We start from the raw sequence: 24,837 nt of genomic DNA, 5'->3' as shown, positions 1-24,837 counted from the left end.
CTTATAATTATAGCTTAATAATCTTAATATAAAGAAGTTACTTACTTTAGGGGAGCTATTTTATTAGTCTTCGCATTATAAATAATCGACTTAAGTCGTTCGCCGAGCCGCTATATTAAGCTTAATACTCTACGAACTCGTTATTTTATACCGAAACGACTATTTCTTTAGCGCTATTACCGCTATCGTTATTAAAACTTCTAGAGCTCTTTCGAGAAATCTATATCTATTTGTTATTAATGTCTCGAATATTATACCTTCAAATTATCGCTATTGCAGCTACTATTGCTAAGGACTAATTATCTAAAACGACTCTTATAGAGATCTTACAGTCGGCGACATATAGCTAGAAGAATTTCTTTCAATTATTTCAGTTATTCTCATAAATATTCTCCGGCCTCGAATCGATCGATTTTTGGTGTGCACCAGATGGCCTGAAAATAAAATTTCCGAAAAACCGCTTTTTGATAAAAAGTGGAATTTGGGTGCGGGCTATGGTTTGACATAGTCATTTTCAGATTTCGACTTTTCACTTTACCTACCCTATTCTGGACATCGTAAACTTTAAATCTCGTATTTTTTAATTTCATTCGTATAAGGGGGTAGAGGTATAGGGGGTGTGTTTTTTACGCTAAATACCCGACACTAACTTACCTTAACTATTCGATATTGATTTACGCTTATTACTCGACGCTAGTCTCACCTTATCTATCTAATTTTAACGCCGTTAGTATTGAACTTCGTATTTACTAGATTTCGCTTATAAAAGAATATATGCGAAGAAGAGTGTTGAAATTCGGATTACGTAACTCTTGGCGTCTTAACGATCATGTAACTACGTCACGTGACACGCCTTAGCGCGTCTGTGTTAAGTCGCTCTTTTCTTTTATAGAACTCTATAGTTAATATAACTAAGTATTCTATCTTCATATTTTAATAGAGTATAGATTACGCGTTTTAATAATATAAAAAATTAAAAATTTAGTCTTATAATTATTTAACGATAAGAAGTTTAAATTTTAGTTATTAAAGTTCGCACGATAGTCTTAATCGAAAAAAAGATATATTATTTAAATTTAAAATAGCTTTTTTATTTTCTATTAAATCTTTTTAGATTTTTTCTAAATTATAAAGCGTAATTTATATATTTTAATATTTTAAAAATTCTAAAATTTAGTCTTTTAATTATTTAGATATAAAGAATTTAAATATCGCTTATTAAAGTTCGCTTATTAAATTTACTCGATAATTCTAATTAATAAAATAGATTATAAATTTTATTTATAGATCTAAAGTCGTATAATATAAAGAATTAATATTATCTTTTATCTTAATTTAATAACTTAGAGATTAAAAGCTTAATATATAGATTATACGCGAGAGACTATATTAATATAAACGAGGGATTATCGATAAGAAACTATTCGAAGTTAAGTTCGTTACGTAGATTATATATATTATATATTTTAATAAGTAAAAAAAAGTGCGAGAATAATATCTCTTTTATGAATCTACGACGGCGTAAACTAAGAAGACTTACTAAGTCTAATTAAATTTATTAAATATTAATCTATATATAATCTAGTAAGAGTAGTTTTAAGAAATAAGATTATAACTATCTAGTTTAAAGGCTAACACACGTGATTGACTTATATAGTACGCTTATTCTAGTATATCAAGCTTAATACGTGATAGGAAGCGAGGGACGAACTTTAAGGCTGGGTATAGTAAAAGTGAAAAGTTCAAGTCCGAGACTCCCAACTCGTGCCGCTGTTAGGTGGGCATATTGATGTTCTGAAAGTATTATATGGGTTATTAGTATAAGGGTTTACTATGAATGAATTCCGTTACTTACTCCGATCGTTCTAATTTAGAGATACGAGACCTGTCTAGTCGAAATATATTCCGTATCCCCCTCGGCTCCGACATCTTGATACTTTTCGTCTGACTAATAAGGGATTAATTTAATCGAATGTTTGCCAAGTCTGTCTGAAACTGTTCTACTCTACTATATATGTAATATACGCTGAATGTCTTACGTCAAGGGAGATTGAAGGCAAGTTTCTAGGTATCTATTATTAATCGGGTAGTAGTATTAAGCACCTGGCATGTAATATGATTCCCGTTTATAGATCTCTTTTCTATCAAATCAACCGAATTATAACATTCGAGACAAGGTCCTTATCGCTTTCTACACATATACACACACAATTTATCCAACTTAGAATCATTACGCACTCACTCAACATGTCCGTTTACGTTGTCACTGGAGTGTCCAAGGGAATCGGGGTGAGTCTGATTTTCCCGCGTAACGCACCGTCTTTATCTAATTCCAGCCTAGTTCGAGTTCCTTAGGCAGATCTGGGAAGACCAGAAGAACCTGGTTGTCGGTCTGGTCCGCGACAAAGCTGCGACCGAGAAGAAGATAGCGGCAGAGCTGGGCGACCGTCACAATATCCACATCCTCCATGCAGACCTCACCAAGTACGCCAGCCTGAAGCAAGCCGCTGCCGACACGGCCGAGACCATCGGCGAGCGTGGCATCGACTATCTGGTGGCCAACGGAGCTTTGGTGCCCTACCTCGACACCTATGGACCCATCGGCGCATTGTAGGTCTACTTCCTTCTGGCTACTGTCTCCGGGCTGGTCTGTAAATTAATGCGATGTGTTCAACAGGAGCGACAAGGTCGAGGAGGTTGATGCTGTTTCATCGCAGCTATCGCAGACCAATGTTGTCGGCAACATCCACCTCTTCCACCTCTTCCTCCCTCTTGTCCTGAAGGGCAAGGTCAAGAAAGTCCTTACCATTTGCAACATCTGGACCTTTTTATTAATGGGATTCATGGGCAAGCTCGTCACTTATGCGCCTCACTTCAAGGGCCCAATCAGTCCGGAAGAATCCGTCCGACATGTCAGGTCGACCTGGGAGAAGGCCAGCATCGAGGGTGGGTTTGGTGGTGCGTTTGTCTCGCACCTTGGAAACAAGCAGTGGGTGTAAATTCGGGCTCCCGCTCCATCAATTACACCAGATACACTTGTTGATGTATGTGTAACACGTGCATCTACGTACACGCCACGAGATAGAAAATGTCAAAACACTCGATTTCAGATGTCGATTGACGCGTGTGATCTGAGATGCATGGCAGGGCCACCTTAGTACCGTGCAATATTTCCGTACGCCACGAGCCCATCTCCTACGAGGGCCTGTCCCGCCTTTTCCGCGGCTATGTCTAGACCGAAAAGGTCAAGGACACCCTGTCCCGGGCGTGGAACCACGGATACCATATTCAGAGCACGAAAAACCGCATAGCTAGGTAAGTATTGTAAATGCGATGGTTCAACTGTACAAAATCCATCGTAATCAAGCGTCTGGCTGTAAGATCAAATCCCAGAAGCAAATACAGTCAGTACGCAGCACTCAACCGTACGGAGCGGGACAACCCGTACTAAAAAACGCCGCTAAACAAAATCTCGCAATATATACCCAAAAGTCCAAAAACCTCTTCTTGCGACGAGAGAAACAAGAATGAGGAATGAGGAGCAAGAAACGGGGGGGACACCGCCTATTCAAGGCTCTTCCAACATGGCAATCTCGGCTATCCTGCCATAAGTGTGTGCTGTGCCTCTCCCTCACTAGCCCCCAGTCAAGCTGTGGCGAAAAGAGACTTAGCGTCGTGAGTTCCATCTCAGCCTTGTGGGGCCCTCACGTGCAACAGATAAGAGAGAGAGGACAGTGGTGGAAATCACTGATCAAAGATCAGTACACAAGAAAACAATATTCATATTTATAAACTTGCCATTTTTAAGGAATTGACGTGACACTGCATAATACGAGGCCGTGCTGATCATGGACTTGGGTAGGACAACCGGACCCAACCAAGACTTTCCCGTGGGCCACGTCGCCACCCACATTTTACACCAGGTCTTCCGTGTTCCTCTTGATACTTTCCTCCAAGCTTGTCCACCTGTGTCTGCCCATTTCGCGCAACAAGGCTTCAGCTCGCTTCCGAGGCACAATATCGCTCACATCCTCCTCGGCCTGGAAGTTGGCGGGAAAGCTCCGGCTCGGATAGATAATTATATTATATTTTTTAATTTTAAATAGATAATAAATTAACTTTTTAAAAAGTATATAGTATTAATATAAAGAAGTAGAGCGGAGAGTAATATCTAATAAATTATATTCTAGCGAATCTTAATATTCTAAAAAAGCTTAAAAAATATTTTTAATATTTTTAATTTTAGAAGTTTAATATTTATTCAATATTAAAATATTTTTATTTTAAAGTTATAATTTATAATATAAAAAAGACTTTCTTATACTACTCGCTAATATTAATATATATAATAATTTTTTAACTTTTAAAATAATTAATAATATAATAATTAGAATAGTAATAAGAAATATTATATTTTTATTAAAGTTATTAATAAATAAATTATATTTATTTAAACGTAATTCTTATTTTCTTTATTATCTTAATTTTTCTAAAAAAAGTTATTTATTAATATAAATTTAATATTATTAAGAAGTTCTTTTAAGATTAATTAAGTAATATATACTATATAAAGAATATATTATAAATTTTATAAAAACTTAAATCTTTTAATATTAAGCGATTTATTTATTAAGAAATTAGAAAAATAATTTATAGTATCTAACTTAAAAATATATTTAATCTTAATAATTATTAATAGAATTTACTTCTTATAAAGTATTGAAATTAAATTTCTTAATATATTTCTTAAATTTAATATATACTCTTATATTAATTATTATATAATTTATAATTAAATAAATTAAAATCTTATTATAATAATAATAATTAATTAATAATATCTCGAAATCGATAAATATATATTTATTAAATTATATTTATTTTTAAGATTTCTTAATTATTAAGTATTAATAAATAAGTTAATAATAATTATTAGATCTAATTTAATTATATATATTTTATACTATCTTTATCTATTACTATTTTTATTATTTTTATTATTAATATTTAAAAGAAAAAAAGATTTTTATTATTTTTATATTAAAATATATTGATTAATATTTTATATAAAAAATATTAATTAAAAAAGCTAAGACTAGACTAGATAAAGTTTTAAATAATATTTTAAAATTAAAAAATTTAAATAAAAATTAAAAGAGATATATATATAAATAAAATATTAGAAATAAAATAAAATAAATATTTAATATATAAATTCTATCTTTTTATTATAATAGAAGTTTATATTATTTAAATAAAATATCGCTATATTATTTCTAATATTTATATTAAAAACTAATTTTTCTAATTAATATTATAATTAATAATTATATACTTAAAAATAGATAATAACGCTAATATAGAATAAATATTTAATTTAATTAGCTTAGCTATTAACGCTTTTCTACTTAATATAATATATAATTAATTTACTTTAATATTACTTATTTATTATTCTATTATTCTAAATAACTTTAAATTTATAAATTAAATTAATTTTTAATTTTTTTAAATTTTTTATCTTTAGATAGTTATAAGATAAAACTATATATCTCTTACTTTATTTAAAAATAAAATTTATAATTTATAATTTAAAAAAAGAATTAATAAACTTTTATCGAAAATAAGAAAGTTATTCTAAAATTAAATAATATATATATATTTTTTAATTAAGGCTATTAATAAATTTAATAAGTAATCTTTAATAGACGATATTTAAGCTTCTTATCTATTAATAATTATAAAATCGAATTTTAATAAATTACGCTTTAAAATTTAAAAAAAAAAATTTTAATTTTAATAGAAAATTAAAAAGTGATTTTATTTATAAATAACGTATATCTATTTTTTAATAAAGAATCTTAAGAGAATTAGCGAGCTAGTTTAAATAGTTTAATTAAAAAAAAAATAATCTTAAATTTATAATTAATTATATATATAAATTTAAGATTTTTTAATTTTATTTAATTTTATTCTATTTTACAAGTAAAGACCTATAAATTAAATTTATAAAGTTAAATTTTTTATTTTTCTAAGTTAAATAAAGTTAGATTTTTCTAAATTAAATAAAATTTTAGTCTTAGCTCTAAGTTAAATTAAACTCTAATCGCTTACTATATATTTTTAATCTACTTTTATTATTATAAAATTAATAAAAAAGATAAAAGCCTTAATTCTAAGTTAAATTAAACTTTATTTACTTTTTATATAATAAATAGTTTACTTTTATTACTATAGATCGCTAATTAATTTTATTCTTATCTAAAAAAGTAATATCTACTTAAAAAATTTATTTTTAATATATCTCGCTAATTAAATAAGTTATCTTCTTAATAAATTATCTAAAATTATAATTAATAAATTAATTTTATTAATAATTTAGTATAAAGCTATATATAATTAGTTATAAATAAAAATCTTAAAATATAAATATAGATTAATTTACTATAATAATTAGTTTTAAGATTTATTAATTATTATACTAAAGGCTAATTAAATTAGAAATTAAATATATTAAAAGAAAATATATAAATCGTTTAAATTAGATGAAGCTAGAGGAATATATAATATATAATATTATTTATTATTTACTTTTTAAGAATATAATAATTAAATATTTTAGATCTAATATATTTAATTTATAGATATATTCTATTATATAAACTTATATACTATTTTAAATTTCTTAATAATATTATTATATAATTTTATTTTAACTTTAAATAATAGAGTAAAACTAAGATTAATTTAAAGACATTTATTATTTTAATAGATAGAAGAAAGCTATCTTTCTTATTAATAACTTAATCTTTATTATTATAAATAGTCTTAATCTTAGAAAACTTATTAAAAATTTAACTATTAAATTAGATGATATTTGTATTAAGAATATAAAGAATCGCTTATATATATAGAAATTAGCTATTTAATATAGATTAAAGTTATTATAAATAGTATTAATTAGCTAAATAATAAAGTTATTTAATAATTATCTAATAAACTAATTAATAGCTTCTTATTCTTCGAAGCTTATTAAGATATTATTATTTATATCTAATAATCTTTAAGCGAATTTATTTATATTAATTTAACTTTAATTTATAAGATTAAGATTTTAAAGTTTTATATTTTTTATTAATTTAAGAATTTAAATATAATTTTAAAGATAGAATATCTTTAATATAGCTTAAGCGATATAATCTAATTTAGTATTTTTAATAATTAAAAGAATTTAATAAAAGTTATTATAAAAATATATAATTATACTATTAAAAGAAATAGAGTTTTTTTAAATATTTTAAAGTATATAATTAACGATCTGAATATCGTAGTAATTTTATATAAAGATCTTATTTTAGAAAATAAGCTTAGTCGCCTTTAATAATTGAGTTAAATTAGAGTTTATCGATATATTATAATTAGATTAAATAATAATATTAAGAAAAATCTTAAAGTAAGAATAAGTAATAATATTATTTTAAGAAAGAATAGAGATAATATTAGATAAAATTATAGTAATAACTATTTTAAAGTTATTTTATACTCTTTATAATATAATATTCTAAAGTATAATTTTATTAATATTTTTATAATTATTAAGAAAGAAGAATTAGCTATTAAAATAAGAGATTATATTTTAAATAGCGTTAGTTATAATAATTTAATTATTATTAAAACTCGCTTATATCTAAATCTAGATATTAGTTTAATAACTATATAATTTATATAGAAATCGATTTTATTTATTAATATAATACTATTTATAGTCTAACTAGATCGCGAGTAGATTAAAGTTAATAATAAGACTAATATTCTTTATAAAATTAATATTATTTTTCTCTAAGCGAATTTAAATTAAATAAAAATAAAAGTCTTTAACGATAATTTATTTATATTATATATTATTTAATAGAGAGAGAATATAATATTAAGTTTAAAGGATATAAATAAGATTATTAGATAATTTAAATAAAGAATAATAAGTATTAATTAAGAAATATATATAAAGTATAAATAGAGAATTAAATTATTTATAAATAAAAAAAGAAAAAATATATCTAGCGCGAAAAGTTTTAGTAGTTAAAAAAAGAATATTATATTAATAAAAGTCGCGATATTTTAAAATTATTATTAATATAATAATCTTTTTATTCTATAGTTTAAAGTACTTTAACTTATTAAAGAAATTATTAAAAAAAAAAATCTAACGCGAAAAGTTTTAATATATAAAAAAAGAAATATTATATTAAAAAAAGTTATAATATTTTAATATTATTATTAGCGTAATAAGCTATTTATATTACGCTTAAAATATTTCTACTTAATAAAAAAGAAATTATCTATATATTTTAATTTATACTTATTTTATAAATTTAGAGAATTATTAAATTTATATTATAGTAGAATTATTATAAAGAGACTTTATAAGTAATATTTTTTTTTCTAAATCGCTATTTTATCTAATACTTAATTTTATTTAATATTATTATAAAGTAAATCTCTTACTATATAGATATTATAATAGAAAAAAAGAATATTATTATCTATTATATCTAAATCTTTAAAGAATATAGAATTTAATATATTTAGAAGAAGATATCGTAAATAAAAGAGTTTTCTAGCGTTTAGATTAATATAGTATATTTTTATAATAATACTTCTATATCTCTAATATAGACTTTATTTAAATATATCTCGCTTATTCTTTTTCTAGATATATTATATCGATAAATTAATATAAAAGAAATCTTCTATTCGTTTTTTTATTAATATTATTAATTTAGTAAAAAGAAGACTATTAGCTTAATCTAGCGTTCATATTTTAAATTAATTATATAAAATAAATTATTATTTATATTTTATTAACTTAAGAAATAAATAAATAATCGTTTAATAGAAGAATTATAATTATATAATTTAAAATTAAAAATCCTCTAATAGACCTTCGTAGAGTCTATCTATTATATATCTTAATACTTTTAAATCTTATTTATTTAATCTAATCTTATATCGTCTTAATTTATATCGCTTTTATACTTTATTTAATAATTAATTTAATTACTACTCTTATAAATATGATTAAAAATATATTTATAGACTTTAATATTAGCGTAAAGCTTTATATTAATATAAGCGTTATACTTAACTAATAAATAGAGACTATAAAATATTACTTAATAATTCTATTTAGATTTATTATCTAATATCTTAATAAATCTATATTAATAATATATAAAATATTTAAAATCTAATTTAAAGATAATATAGTCACTAAAGTACTTCGAAAATCGCTTATTATATATATTCTTATCTAAAACTTAATAAGATAAAATAATATCTATTCTATTAATAGTATATTAATTATAATTTTTATAAAATATATATCTAGTAATAGTTATATAAAGATTAAGAAATAGATTTTAATTAGAAATTTTAGTATTAATAGCGACGTTAATCTTAGCGATACTAAAGAATTAGTTTTTAGAATATAAAATAATAAGAATATAGATATATAGTAGGCTTTATTTTTAAAATTCAATAGTATAAATATAGATCGAAACTGGATTTATTACTTATAAAGTTAGTTAGAATTAAAGCTAATTAATATTTTAATTAATTATACTTCGTTTTTATAAGAGTAAAAAAAAATAGATATTATTATAGGGTTAATTAATAGAAATTATAATATATAATAAGCTAAACTATATTAGAAGTACTTTTAGAAATTATAATTTATATTAATCGCTTAATTAATATATGGCTTAAGAGGTTATTTTATTAGATAATATAGAGGAGAGTTATTATACTATAATAGGGGGTAAGAAGAATAAGAGTATACTTAGTAGCTTTTTCTTTAGAATATTATTTATAAGAGTTTTTAGCTTTAATCTAAATACTTTAATAATTAGATTAGATTAATTAATAACTCGTTTATTAGATAAAAGATTTTTAATAATCTCAATTTATTTTAAATTATAGATAAAAGTTATAAAGAGATTTAATTAGTTAAATTTAATAAATAGAGTAATAATATTCTAGTAGAGTTATTTTATAAATTATAAACTTTCTTAATAGAAGAAAGAGAGAATAATATGTTATTTACTAGTCTAATTATTTATAATAACTTTATTAATATAAGTATTAACGATAACTTAATAGATATTAACTTAAATAATCTTCTAATTTATCTTTAATTAATAAAGTTTATTATTTTCGATAGTTATATAGATATTATAAATAAAATACTATAGTAATTTATTATAGTAAAAAAACTAATTAAATTTATTAGAATAATCTTATATTATATATTTATAAAAAGTTAGTAATTAATAGAATAGAAGAAATATAAATAAGATAGATTTATAATATAAGATAAGCATTATTTATTTAGAATTATTTTATTTAATAATTTCTTTAACTTATAAGATAATTTTATTATTCTTACTTCGTTAGATAAGAAAGCTCTTATTTAATATAATATCTATATTAAATATATTATTATATTATAACTATTTATCGAATAAAAAGATAAAAGAATAGTATAGAGATATATAGACTAGATACTAATATTAAATATTAAATCTCTTATTATTTCGAGTTTTTATTAATATATTTCTAATCTTAGATATATCTAGTAAGTTATTAATATTACTCTTATAAACGATAATAATCTTATCTAAAGTAGAATAATTATAGATATATAAATCATAATACTATAAATTCTTATCAAATAGTTTATAATCTTATATATTTAAATTAGCTTTTAGTTTTTTAGATATTAATTTAACAATATTAATATAGAGATTAATATTTTTAAGATTTATAACTATTTTATAATAAAGCGTCTAATTGATATAATTATAGTAGTTATATCTAATAAAGTTAATATCGAAAACGCGATTAGAAGAAAGTTATATCATATTATAAACTAATTTTAAATATTATTTATAATATAGATTTAGCTAAATATCGATTTTTCGTTCTTTAAAGATATTAGAATAGATATATAAATAGTAATTACTCTCTAAATTTTATATATATATAAGACAATTAAATAATTAATAGTAATTTACTATAAAGCTATAGAGATTCTAAATAAGAGTTAAAAGATAGACTAAAAGAACGTAGACTATCGAAATCGTTATTAAAGAAGTTTATTAATAGATCTCGTAATAGAGAATTTTTAATAGCGCCTTTCTCTTATTTAGAAGCTTCTTTTTAACGATATTTAGAATTTAATACGCGTTAAAAGATTTTAAAATAGAATAATAAAGAATAGATAAGAGAGAAAGACGTATCTTAGAAGATAGTATCGCTAGATTAAAAGGTACTATCATTAGCGTAAAAGAAGTATATAAAAAAGAATATATTTATTTAAGATCTTTTTAAGAGTCTTTTAACGCGTTTATAAGTAGTAGATAGCTAATTAAACTTACTTACGACCTCGATTATTAATAGTAATAAATTCGTTAAGAGATAATCTAAAGGCGTTAATAGAGAGCTCTAAGAGACGAATAAAAGAGATATATATTCTTATAGACTCTAGTAATAATTAAGAGCGAGAGGTAGAGAGAGTAAATTTATTTATAATTAATAAAATTAATAGAATTAGTAGAGTAATAGAGAAATAATAATTATATAAATAGATAAAAGAATTATTATTCGATTTCGAATATATCTCGAATATATTTATTATAACTACGATATTTAAATATCTAGTTTAATTTATTAATAGTAGATTAAACTTTATAATTTTTATAGCGTTAGAAAGCGTAAACTAAGCTCTATAATTTACGAAATTATAAAGAAATAGTATTCGTAGAAAGCTAATTATTTTAGAGTGTAAGACTTCTATATATAGATTTTTAATAAGAAAGTTACGAAGACGACTAATTTATTTACTCGCGATATCTAATTAAAAAGCGTAGATACTAACGAATTTATAATTGACTATATATATAAATTTAAGATTTTCTAATTTAGCTCTATCTTATTCTTTTATATATATTAATTAATTCTACTAATTCTATTAATTCTATTAATTCTATTAATATAAATATAATTATCTTTAATATCTCTCGTCTAATTAGAGCCTCTTACTAACGCCTCTAGATTATCTCTTAAGAAATTTATTATTATTAATAATCGAGGCCGTAAGCGAAGCTTAATAGCTATCTATTACTACTTATAAACGCATTAAAAAATTCTTAAAAAGAGCTTAAATAAATATATTCTTCTCTATATACTTCTTTTAAGTTAGCGATAGATAGATTAAACTAATATTTAAATATTATAATTATATTAAACGCGTTCGAACGTTATATACTCTCTATAATTTTATATTAAATTATTATTTAATAAGCGAAGAATATTATTATAACTTAGTTTATTATTTCTACTATATTAAGAAGTAAGAGAAGAAACTATAATAGATAAATATAAAGAATACTATAAAGAAACTAAGCGATAATAAAATTATTATTATTAAGAATACGACTTAGCTCTCTAAGATTTCACATTATATACTCTTTACGATTTTATATTAAATTATTATTTAATAAGTAAAGAATACTATTATAACTTAATTATTTTATATTAAATTATTATTTAATAAGCGAAGAATATTACTATAACTTAATTTATTATCTCTACTATATTAAGAAGTAAGAGAAAAAACTATAATAGATAAATATAAAGAATATTATAAAGAAATTAAGTAATAATAAAGTTATTATTATTAAGAATATAGCTTAGCTCTTTAAGATCTCACATTATATACTCTTTACGATTTTATATTAAATTATTACTTAATAAGCGAAGAATATTATTATAATTTAATTATTTTATATTAAATTATTACTTAGTAAGCGAAGAATACTATTATAATTTAATTTATTATTTCTACTATATTAAGAAGTAAGAGAAGAAACTATAATAGATAAATACGGAGAATATTACGAAGAAACTAAGCGATAATAAGATTACTATTATTAAGAATACGACTTAGCTCTCTAAGATTCTATATTTTATTAGTTATTTACTTAGTTAGTTACTTAGCTAGCTACTTAGCTAGTTACTTAGCTAATTACTTAATTTAATACTCTATAAAAGAAGAAGTAAGAGAAGAAACTATAATAGATAAATATAAAGAATACTACGGAGAAATTAAGTAGTAATAAGATTCTTAATATTAAGAATACGACTTAGCTCTTTAAGATCCCACGTTATATACTCTCTATAATTTTATATTAATTTATTATTTAATAAGCGGAGAATATTATTATAACTTAGTCTATTATCTCTATTATATTAAGAAATAAGAGAATAAACTATAATAGATAAATATAAAGAATACTATAGAGAATATTATAGAGAATATTATAAAGAAACTAAGCGATAATAAAGTTTCTAGTATTAAAAATACGACTTAACTCTTTAAAATCTTATATTATATACTCTCTACGATTCTATATTAAATTATTATTTAGTAAACGAAGAATATTACTATAACTTAATTTATTATCTCTATTATATTAAGAAGTAAAAGAAGAAACTATAATAGATAAATACGAAGAATACTACGAAGAAATTAAGCGATAATAAGATTATTATTATTAAGAATACGACTTAGCTCTCTAAGATCTTATTTTATATACTCTCTACGATTTTATATTAAATTATTACTTCGAAATAATATATATTTAAATAAATTAAAATCGTTCGATATCTTACTCTAATAGCTATTTTATTATTCGAAAGATTTTACTACGATAGAAGATAATATAAGATTTATACTACTAATTAATATATTATCTTTATTTCTTTTTAATATTTTAATACTTCTTATTATAAGAATATAATCTTTCTCTATTTTTTATAGATAATTATTACGAATTAATTTTTTATACTTGAATATATCTTTCTAATTAGGCCTTAGCGCGCCTCTCTTCGTATATATATATTTATATATAGATTAAAAACGTATAGTAAGCGATTAGAGTTCGATTTAACTTAGAAAAATTTAACTTTATAAATTTAATTTATAGGCCTTTACTTATATATTATAATATTATTAAATCTAATAGCTTTCTTAATATTAATCGCTATATCTTAAAGTAATTCTATAATATTATACTAGATATTAAAGTTATATATATATTTACTACTAGATATAATTAAATAAAAGTCTATATAAGAGAATTCGATAAATAATTAGATATTATCTTTATTAATAATATTATTACTTAATTTAAAATTAAAATAATAATATTAACTAGAAAACTTATAGTAGATTTATTTATTAATTAAGTCGACTTTTATATAATATAAATTAATACTCTATTTCTACTATATATTTAAGATATAAATAAATTAGAAATCTATCTAAATAATCTTAAGAATAAAGTTATTTTAAGAAATAAATTTACGATTCTAATTATTTATTTTTATAAATATCTATTTTTAATATAGAATTCTATATTAGTTAATTATTTAATCGATATTAAGTTATATTAACTATATTATTAATTCGATTATCTCTTAATTAATAAATTTATTTAAATTCTAAAGAAAGCTAGCTATAATAACTTTATATATTATTATATACTTAAATAAATTATTAAGTTCTATATAATCTACGAGTAAAGATCTATAAATTAAATTTATAATCGTTTTTTTTAATTAGAATTATCGAGTAAATTTTAATAAGCGATTTTTAATAAGCGATATCTAAACTTCTTATCTTTAAATATCTATAAGACTAAATTTAATAATTTCTTTTTTTCTAAAAGCTTATATTACAATCTATAATTTAAATAAAAAATCTTAAAAATCTAATAGAAAATAAAAAAGTTATTTTAAAATTTAATTATATATATCTAATTAGAGCTATTCAACTATCGAGCGAACTTTAATAAGCGATATTTAGATTTCTTACGCTTTAATAATTATAGAATTAAATTTAAAAATTCTTTTTTATTTAAAAGTCTATACTTCGTTATATAATTTAAAAAAAATCTTTAAAATTTAATAGAAAATAAAAAAGTTATTTTATATATTAATAACGTATATCTATTTTCTTAATAAGAGAGACGCGAAAGAGAATATTCTAGAAGATTCTAATAGTTATAAACGCTAATTTATTTATTTATAATAATTTAGTCGATCTAATTAAAGAGCGTAGCGAACTTAAATTTATAATTAACTATATATATAAATTAAGATTTTTAAACTTAACTCTATCTTATTCTTTTATATATATTAATTAGAAATATATTTAATCTCTAAATTATTTTAAATTTATATTTAAGAATAAGAATAATATTTATTTTAATTATATAATTATTATTAATATTCTTTATATTAACGATAGCTTAATTCTATAAATTATTAATAAGAAAATTTTATTTTAGATTATCCGCTAGTTAACGAATAAAATTATCTTTTATATATAAAATATACTTAGACTATACTAGATAGATATATATATTAAATCTCTAGATATTATTATTTATAACGCTAAGATTAATTTTAATAATATCGAATTTAGATAAAACGCTAGAACTTTAAATATTTAAATAAAGTACGTATTAATTAAAATCGCTAATTCTATCGACTTAATAAAACGATATTATAGTCTATTAAGATAAGCTTATTTAATAATTACTATAAAACTAGAGAATTAGAATATTAGAGAGAAGATTTATCTATAAATAATTATTAAGATTATTAACGATATAGTCGAATATAATAACTTTTTTTTATATTATTAATTTTTAAAATCTTTTCTTATATTATAAATAACGATATATTAATTTAATTTATTATTAAAAGAATTAAAGTTATAAAACTTTACGCTAAGAGATAGATTAATAACGCTCTATATTAGTAAAATAGCTTTTAACTTATAAAATATAATACTTTAATTAATTTTTTAATATTAATTTAAAAAATATATTAATAGAAGTAAATTAAACTCTATAAATTACTAGCTACTTCTCGAGAGATATATATTATTAAATTATCTAATAATTCTATAGACTTTCGAGTTATTATCGTTAAGCTATATTTAAAAAAAAAACTTTAATAGATATCTTAATTAAGTCTCTCGAGTTTATTAAATATAAATTTTTAGATTTAAATAATACTTAATACGATAATAACGATAATTAAAATTATTAAAAAAAATTTAAAACGCTTTATTACGTTATAACCTCTCTCGATATTAATATATCTTTATTTAATATCGAAATTTAGCTAATATTATTATTTATATATCTAAGTTTATATTATAATTATCTTTATCGAATTTCTAGATATTTTAATTAAAAGAATTTAATAGACTATTTAAAAAGAGTATATTTAAGATTATAAAGATTAAAGATATTTTTATAAAAGTATAAATATTTAATAAATATTTTATAAACTAAGTTAAGAATAAGAGAATTAAGAAGATTTTTAAAAGATTTTAATTAATAATATAAGTATTTAATAACTCGAAGAACTATAGAATTCTAATTTAGGCCTCTATTATTTAATAAATTAATTAATAACTTACTATCGCTCTATTATTAGCTATTCTATAGCTATTTTTATATCTACGTAATTATACTTAGATATATATATAATCTTAATCTAAATTAATTAGAGATATCTTTATTTTAGCTCTAGCTAAAATAAAATTATTATTAAGAATAATACTTTATATTATTCTCTCTCTCTATAGAATTACTAAGTTCGATATTTACGAATTTTAAATATATTATAAATATTATATAGAGAAGTTAGAAATAACTTTATTTATATTCGATATTTATTTTTTATTTTTTAAAAAAAAAAAAATTTAAATTTTTAAATTATTAAAAAATTATTTTTTTTTTTTTAAAAATTATTATTTATAAAAAAAAAAAAATAAAAATATTAAAAATATAAAAAAAAAATTATAATTTTTTTATTTTTTTTTTATTAAAAATTTTTTAAATTATATATTTTTATTTTTTTTTAAAAAAAAAAAAAAAAAATAAATAAAAAAAATAAAAAAAAAAAATAAATTATAAAAAAAAATATTAAATAAAAAAAAATAATATTTTAAAAAAAAAAAAAAAAAAAAATTATTTAATAATTTTATAGAAAAAAGAGTTATTCCCTTTTTTATATATTTTTAAGATTAAAAAATTTATAAAAGAAAATTTTTTGTTTAAAATTTTTTTTTTTTAAAAAAATTAAAAAAAGAGATTTTATATTCATTAAGTTAGATATAACGTCTTTAAGAATTATAATTTTTATAAATTCGTTATTCGCTAATAATAAAGATTTTTTTCTTAAATTAACTATATAATAGTTCTAGCTAACGCTTAAAATAAGATTAATATTATTTATTAATAATCGATTAAATATTATTAAGTTATTAGAAGCGTATTAACCTTTAAACTTTATATATTATTTCTAGAATTTAATATTATAATTACTATAAAATCTACTTTAAATTAAATTTTCTCTAATATTTTCTAGAAGAAGATACCTCTTTCTATATATATAAACTCGAAATCTTTATATGAATATTTTATTAAGCTAGAAATAAAATAAGAGAAAAGATTAATAATAGATATTCTATATTTAAGATAGTTATATAAATAATAAAAGATTATTAAGATTTTATAGATTAGAGAAGATAAGAATTTAACTAATTTAATAATAAAGAATAAGAAATATAATATACTATAATATGAGAATCGTAGCGTCCAAAAAGATACTTACCCTAAGACACTCTCTGCGAACCAGGCAAGCCCGCGGTGTACCCAAATGAGCAACCAGACCGGCATACAATTCAGGAACGGCGGGCACAGGAGGGAGGATGCGTTTTCAGGTAACAGAATGATCTGGAGAACGGACGGCTTCAGGCCGGCCTTGAGGCAATCGTCGATGTAGCCCGAAAAGTTGCGCAGGAAGTTCACGTCAAGAATATAGTCATTACCCTTGCATGGATCCAGCCAGACGGAGAAGACGAGAGTTTCCGTAGCTGATTTATGAAACCAAAATCGATGGCTGCAAGTCCCAGGGCGGCTTATGGTCAGTCAAAATGGCTCTCGAAGCAAATACGTGGGACATCTTGTCTGTCGTCGGGTTAAAACTTACCGCGTGCCGGCGGATATGTGGAAGAATCCGTCATCTTTGATGACAGTGTATTCCACCCCATTCTTGACTGCACCCAATACACCCTGCTCGACCTTGAAGTATTCGTCCTGTAAACGATATATATGTCTGCCATACCAGCTAATCAGATTCGTTCCGTGATTATCATGATCTGATCTTTCTTACTTACAGTGGGGGTCCACTCAGTCCGGCGCGAACGAGTGGGTTGTCTATGTAATGCGTCTCTCTGACGTACCAAAAACCGTCGAGCTTTGGGAGAGGCTCATAGACGCTGCGTTACCAAGATGATGAAAGGACGTTTGGGCGTTGTTTCTGGTGCGATGCTGCGGTCGCGGCGAGAGCCACTGTTGCTACGCCCACACCATTTTGGAAATGATCAAAAATAGGTGACAACGGAATGTAACGTCGTCCGAGTGGAAAAGGATTCATCTTAATCGTACAGTCTGACGAACATTTCTCGCTTGAAGAGAGAAAAGAGAAGGAAGAAGAAGAAAGACTCAACAGAAGTTATCGGCATATACTGGGATGCCCTGGGGATATTGCCCCGAAGCTGCATGGCTGTCTAACTTGCATTGCCGCTAAAACTGTCTTCCCCAGGAAGACTGCCAAGAGCTGAGATTCTCAAGTAAAGTACGTACTTATCCCCCTTGACTGCTGAAAAGACCCATTAGAGTGAAGCAGTCTTTTTTACCAATCGATAAGCGTGCATCCGATTTGAAAGATCAGGCTGGCGCATGCATAGATCTAAATCCAATCAGACCTGACTTATTGCTGTAGCACAGATAGGCCCCCACATGGAGCCCATTCTTCATTATCAGTGGATTCAGCTGCCAGGGGAATACTTGCCTTCCAAGGCTTTTTCGATCTTACCTGCCTAATCATACATAAATACCCACACACACCTGTCTACCCGTCAAATTCTTTCCTAAGCTACATGTAGTAATTTATGCGAGGGACGTAGTTACTGTACCCTACTTCCTCCCTGCCTTACGACTCCATTGCATCATAACCCTGGGAGCTCCTCTTGTCTAAGATTTTGGTGGCGAACGGGTATATGGACGGGATAGCCCAAGATCCTGCTCATAGTCCTACTGACGTGTTTTAGAAGTATGCGTGCGTAAGCTCGTCTAATGCAATGGAACGCCGAATCCCTAAAACAAGTAAGTTTATAGATATAAGATCGGCGCTACGGGCTTAAGGGTCCACCGGTTTCTACCTTATCTACCTTACGTTACTGCTAGCTATGACGATTGTCACCATAAACTTATCCGATAAACGCCGAGAGATAACAAATTATTTTCTCCGTACTATTATTTCGATTACTATCTTATTATATTAATATAATTTAGAAAATATAATCTAGATCTATTATATAGAGTTTAATATTTTTTAATAAAATTATTTTATCTAATATTCTTTACGATATAAGAAGATTTAATATACTTTATATTTTTTATATATTTTAAAAGTATTATTTTTATTTTTATTAATGTCTCGTTTAAAATCTCGATTTTAAATATTCTTATAATATATAAGATACGCTCGAATAGCTTTTAAGTCTTATTAATTATAATTATTTTATAATATCTTTAATAATATAGAGATAGAGAAAGAATTTATTAATATTATAAGTATAATTCTAATAAATCTCTAATAATTATAAATAGTAAAAAGAAAAATACTATATTTATATATAAAAGTATTATTTTATTTTTATTAACTCCGTTTAAAATCTCGATTTTAAGTATTCTTATAATTATAAATACGCTCGAATAGAAGTCATTAATTAAATATTTTATAATATCTTTAATAATATAGAGAGAGAACTTTAAATAGAGATATATAAATTAATATTATCTCGAAGTATTTTTCGAATAATAGTAGTTTATATAAGATTAAATATAATATATATAATAAGAAATAAATTATTTAAAAGATAATTAATAGTTACTCGATATTTAATTATTATTAATTAATACTCTAAAGATAATAGAATACGCTAAAGAAGATTATTACGTTTTTTAAGAAATATTTATCTCTTATTAATTTTCGTAGCTTTTTTTTTACTACTTAAAGACTTAATCTAATATATTTCTATTAAAAGTAGATAGAGTAGTATTTTAAGATATATTAAACTTTTAATAATAAATTTATTTAATAATTAAAATAAGAAAGCTATTAATTATAAGAGAAGAATCTCGATTAAATTTATTATCTCGGCGTCGGCGTTTATCGGATACGGCGGCATTTCTCCGCGGCTAACCAATTTGAAACTAGCTCAACAGGTACCGGGGTATATCAAATTAAGGTAGGCTCGCGGGCGACAAAAAGAATGGAAAGCCAAGCCAGACTACTGCGCGGAGACACACATACAAATTTCTATGTAAATCTCTGTTCTAGTATCCTGTCATTGCTCCTTTACCGTCTATGACTGCTTGTAATCTATTTGACATACTATCCACTTTCTCGTTAATAAACGATGTGGAAATATTAGTCCACCCCTCGTCAATTAGTGCCTTAGTCGTACTGCCATCAGTGCGGGCTTGGCGTTCCGATCTTTTTGTCACCCGCGAGGTAGGGTTGCAGATGGATTTCGGGATTAGAGCTGATCTTATATCCAGATTTAAGACAGAAATCAAGAGGGTGCCCACTTCTGGTAGGTGCTCACTACCTGGTGACCCTGAGTATGGTAACTCCGCTCGCCCACATCAAATGTAAATAGCTCGTGGCGAATTCTTTCTCTTCGTCCTTCCTTTTCCTTTTCAAGCTTTGGAACTTCGTTTCGGAAAAAAAGAATTAATCAGTACCTATACTATTTAACTTCCTTTCTAAATCCGGACTCCGTGACATCATATACTTCAGCTATCCACATACATGCACGACTAATCAGTATGACCATGCGGGGAAGGCAGATGACAACAGCGCCTACCGGCCGTGCCACATGTCAAGGTAGGTGTAGGACCCAGAAGAAAAGCAAGAAGAACTTCTGACTTGGCCAGGTCATGCCATCAGCGGCGATCGCGCCAGATCGAAAAAAGCCTGTACAACCTGCTCTCGATCCAACCGAAGATGCCAGAAGTACAGTCTCAGGCTGTCCTGGCCGCGTCCCAACGATGGCCGGCGTGCTGTCGTCTCCGAGTCCGCTCTGCTGTCCCCATCGCCTCCCACCGCGGGCCAGATCTCCGATGCACGGTTTGTCCACACGTCGCATTGGGATATTGAGCTGTATCACAGCATGACAAGCTCTGTTCCGGCGCGTAACCTGTCTTTGCTCCGTGTCCCGGTTTTCTGGAACCCATCTAAGCTGGAGGCTCTTGACCGAGACCTGTTAGATTACTGTATGTTGTATAAATCTAGCATAATCACCTAGCGGTTTACAATCAAGGAAGCGAGTGCTAACAGCTTCATGTATACCACCTGTAGTTTGCTGTGTAGCGTCCAAGTCCCTTGCTACCTTTGGCCACGACACCACCGCCCTCGGGAACATCCTGGTTCGCATTGCCCTGCAGGAGGAGACGGCGACGGCTGCGGCGGTGCTCCAGGCGCTGCTGGCCTTTTCTTCGCTACATCGCTACGGCTTACAGTCCCAAGCCCTGGAGCTGAAAATCGCTGCGCTGGGAAGCTTGGCAAAAGCATCAGCAGCGCCAAGTCTGGGCGCGAAAGCGACCATGCAGCATACTGCCACGGGGATGCTGCTTTGTTCGTTTGAGGTCCACCAGTCGTCTTGCACTTCAGGCCAGTGGACGTTTTACCTCGGCGGTGTCAAGACGGTCCTCAACGCGTCCTCTATAAAAACACTACGTCAGCTGGGCTCCGATGTGGCCGTCTTGCTGGACTGGGTGCACTACCACGAGGTTCTCGCTCGTTTTTCCCTTCTACACTGGAAAAGAGAAGAGGCCCCGGAGCTCCGGTCGACTCCAACAGACCTCTTCTGTTCAGAGGTTAATACACGACAAAAGCCACATGATCACATGAAGTGTCAGGCTGACGTTTGAACATTTTAGGTATCCAATTTACCGCCGCCTATTTTCTCCATGCTGAATCTGCTGTCCCAAGTATGCGATACAGTATCGAGCGGCGCAATCCCGCCAGAAACCAGCGGCAACGTGGATGATTTTAAGAACTTCCTAGAAGTACTGGATTGGAGAATCAGGAGCCTACCGATACGAAAAGTCCCAGATGATAAGGACCATGTTTCGGATGATGCGACGTTGGTAATGCAACTATACCAGCTCGCTATCCTGTTGTTTCTGAACCGAAGTTTCGAAGCCCTGATCGACCAACCCATGAGAACGCAACAGCACATCGACATAGCCTTCGCGATCCTCCCCCGACTAAGTTCCTGTAAACAGCAATTCCCCATCCACGTCATTGGCTGTGAGGCGCGAACGGATGAGCAACGGGCCGTCGTCCTCGATGTCATCTCCAGGACAAAGATGAGCTCGTCGCGATCGTTGAAATATTGTAAGAGAATATTGCAGGCTGTCTGGGCCCAGTATGACCTTGCGAATGGGACTAACATTGACTATCACTATAAGTTGACCGTGATAATAAGTCATTGTCTAATAGTTCCTAGTTTCATATAAAAGTCACATTATATAGTATATAGGCCTTACTTACGACGGCGCCTCCAGTGGATAGATATAGAACATATACTTTACACATGCCAAATTTGTACCACTGTGCTGCCTTGGAATGCACAGTGGATTCTAAATGATACTAGTTTACGATATACCCAGAGGGAGGGCCTTCTAGTTCCGCAGAGTCTGCAGGATCCTAAACACGGGTTAAGCGTAAGCCAGGGTGGCTATTGACGTGGGCTTGCATATTCGGTTTGAAATAAAAGGCTCCCGGCGCCCCGTAACCTTTCCAAGGTTATCCTAGGGAATAATAGAAACCATCACCTTTATTTCCAACATGGCGGATACGTGTGACTCAAGGCCCGTGTTCTTTGTCCTCATTGTGGGCTGCGGTCTTAGTGGACTGGCTTCCGCACTGGCTCTTGCTCAAGCTGGTCACCGTGTGATAGTTTTTGAGCGTAGTGTTCAACTACAAGAAGTAACTTCATGCTTTCCCCAAATAAGATTTTTCGAGCTCTTTCTGACACAGCCTAACAGATCGGTGCTGGAATACAGTTATCCCCCAATGCGACGCGTCTCCTTCAACACTGGGGCGTCTTCGAGGAGGTCCTGAATTATGCTGACCGACTCGAGGCCGGGACTTTCCGCTCCTATCGAGGAGATGTTCTCTCGCAGTCACCGCCTGTATCTCATCCAAATCTGGTTAGCGAGAACCCTTACATCGTCATCCATCGTGCCGACCTCCTGAGAGCCTTGCTGTCGGGAACAAGTAAGCATGGGATAGAGATCAAACTGGGCAGCGAAGTCAAAGAGATCGATTTCAACAAACCCTCCCTACGCCTCTCCACTGGCGAGGTCTATGGAGCAGACCTGATCCTCGGTGCGGACGGGGAGAGGTCCCGTTGCAGGGGCAGCCTGTTGGGCCGTGAGGACCCTCCTTACAGTCCTGGCGACGTCGTATACCGGATCTCTGTCCCTACCAAAGACATCACAGAAGACTATCTCGCTTGGGACCTGAAGAGACGATCCAGCGTCAACTTTTGGATGGGACCGGGCGGGCACGTGGTCTCGTACCTCATCCAGGACGATATGCTCAACCTCGTTCTGGTATACGCCGAGGGTGGAGGCGGCAAGGCCGTGTACGGGCCGCAGCGAGCAGACCTAGAAGAGTTTCGGAGCAAGATCTCGGACTGGGACCCGGTACTTCATGAGCTTATCAACGTGGAAGGGTCCGTTTGCACCAAGTGGACTTTGTTCCAGATCCATGAACCGATCCAATGGCGCCATGAGAATGGACGATTCGTATTGATTGGTGATGCTGCTCACGCGATATTGCCATGCCTGTGAGTGTTTGGATTATATAGTCTCTCTATCCCATTCCGAAATTGGCTAACCCTTCTTTCAGAGCACAGGGTGCCGCACAGGCCTTCGAGGATGCAGGCGTCCTAGGAGCGATATTCAGCCAGTCGGTGGGGCGTGATCAAATCCCCGATGCTCTTCGGGTATTCGAGGAGGTTCGCAAACCACGAACTTCGGATGTCCGACATCGCACATTGGACCAGAAGGCCATGTTTGCCCTTGCCGATGGTCCGGACCAGGAGGAACGCGATGCAAACCTTCGTGCGGGTGCGGACTATGGGCTGTTCCAGTGGCTATGGGGGTATGATGCCGCCGAAAGTGGTCGAGAGGCGTGGAAACGGGGTTCAACCGAGACCAATGAAAACAGAATCAAACCCCGCCATGGTATCTGATTGCCAAGTAGTGAATGACTGGTGTAAGCAGTTGGTTGGGTTGTAGATAGATAGTTGATTGATTAGTCCATCCATGTACCTTACTGGAGATGCGCGGGCAGAACCCCTGAACTAGGCCACATCTAGCACTAGTGCCAGCAGAACCCTGCTTCTGTTGCACTAAGGCAATGGGATTGATATGTCCAATACAGTTAGGGCTAGGGCTATATAACTACTACGTAAATAGATTACGTATATATAATAAATAGAATATAAGAAAAAGAACTTTATATAAGTAAGTATAAGTTTAATATAAATATAAAAGTCGCTTATTAAATTACTAGAGATTTATCTTTTTAAGTTATTCGATTTTAATT

The 24,837-nt window shown here is 27.5% G+C and overlaps 3 protein-coding genes across 3 annotated transcripts; all 3 read left to right on the top strand.

Annotated features, from left to right (window-relative positions):
• Positions 1–2,247: 2,247 nt before the first annotated feature.
• Positions 2,248–2,999, top strand: HO173_007889 (uncharacterized protein; the record flags this gene model as incomplete). Its single annotated transcript, XM_037309789.1, has 3 exons — positions 2,248–2,289; positions 2,342–2,610; positions 2,678–2,999. 3 exons carry the CDS (start codon positions 2,248–2,250, stop codon positions 2,997–2,999), a joined length of 633 nt encoding a protein of 210 aa, XP_037163466.1.
• Positions 3,000–21,041: 18,042 nt separating this feature from the next.
• HO173_007888 (uncharacterized protein) lies at positions 21,042–22,736 on the top strand (the record flags this gene model as incomplete). The annotated part of the gene is made up of 4 exons (XM_037309788.1): positions 21,042–21,099; positions 21,150–21,488; positions 21,574–22,091; positions 22,155–22,736. 4 exons carry the CDS (start codon positions 21,042–21,044, stop codon positions 22,734–22,736), a joined length of 1,497 nt encoding a protein of 498 aa, XP_037163465.1.
• Positions 22,737–23,067: 331 nt separating this feature from the next.
• Positions 23,068–24,481, top strand: HO173_007887 (uncharacterized protein; the record flags this gene model as incomplete). Its single annotated transcript, XM_037309787.1, has 3 exons — positions 23,068–23,208; positions 23,268–24,073; positions 24,136–24,481. 3 exons carry the CDS (start codon positions 23,068–23,070, stop codon positions 24,479–24,481), a joined length of 1,293 nt encoding a protein of 430 aa, XP_037163464.1.
• Between the last annotated feature and the right edge of the window lie 356 nt (positions 24,482–24,837).

Source organism: Letharia columbiana, assembly GCF_014066305.1.
Source record: "Letharia columbiana isolate WasteWater2 chromosome Unknown Sc0000026_s0, whole genome shotgun sequence".
Lineage (NCBI taxonomy): Eukaryota > Fungi > Ascomycota > Lecanoromycetes > Lecanorales > Parmeliaceae > Letharia > Letharia columbiana.
Note: the sequence above shows the minus strand (reverse complement) of the source record. Positions and strands in the feature narration are given on the sequence as shown.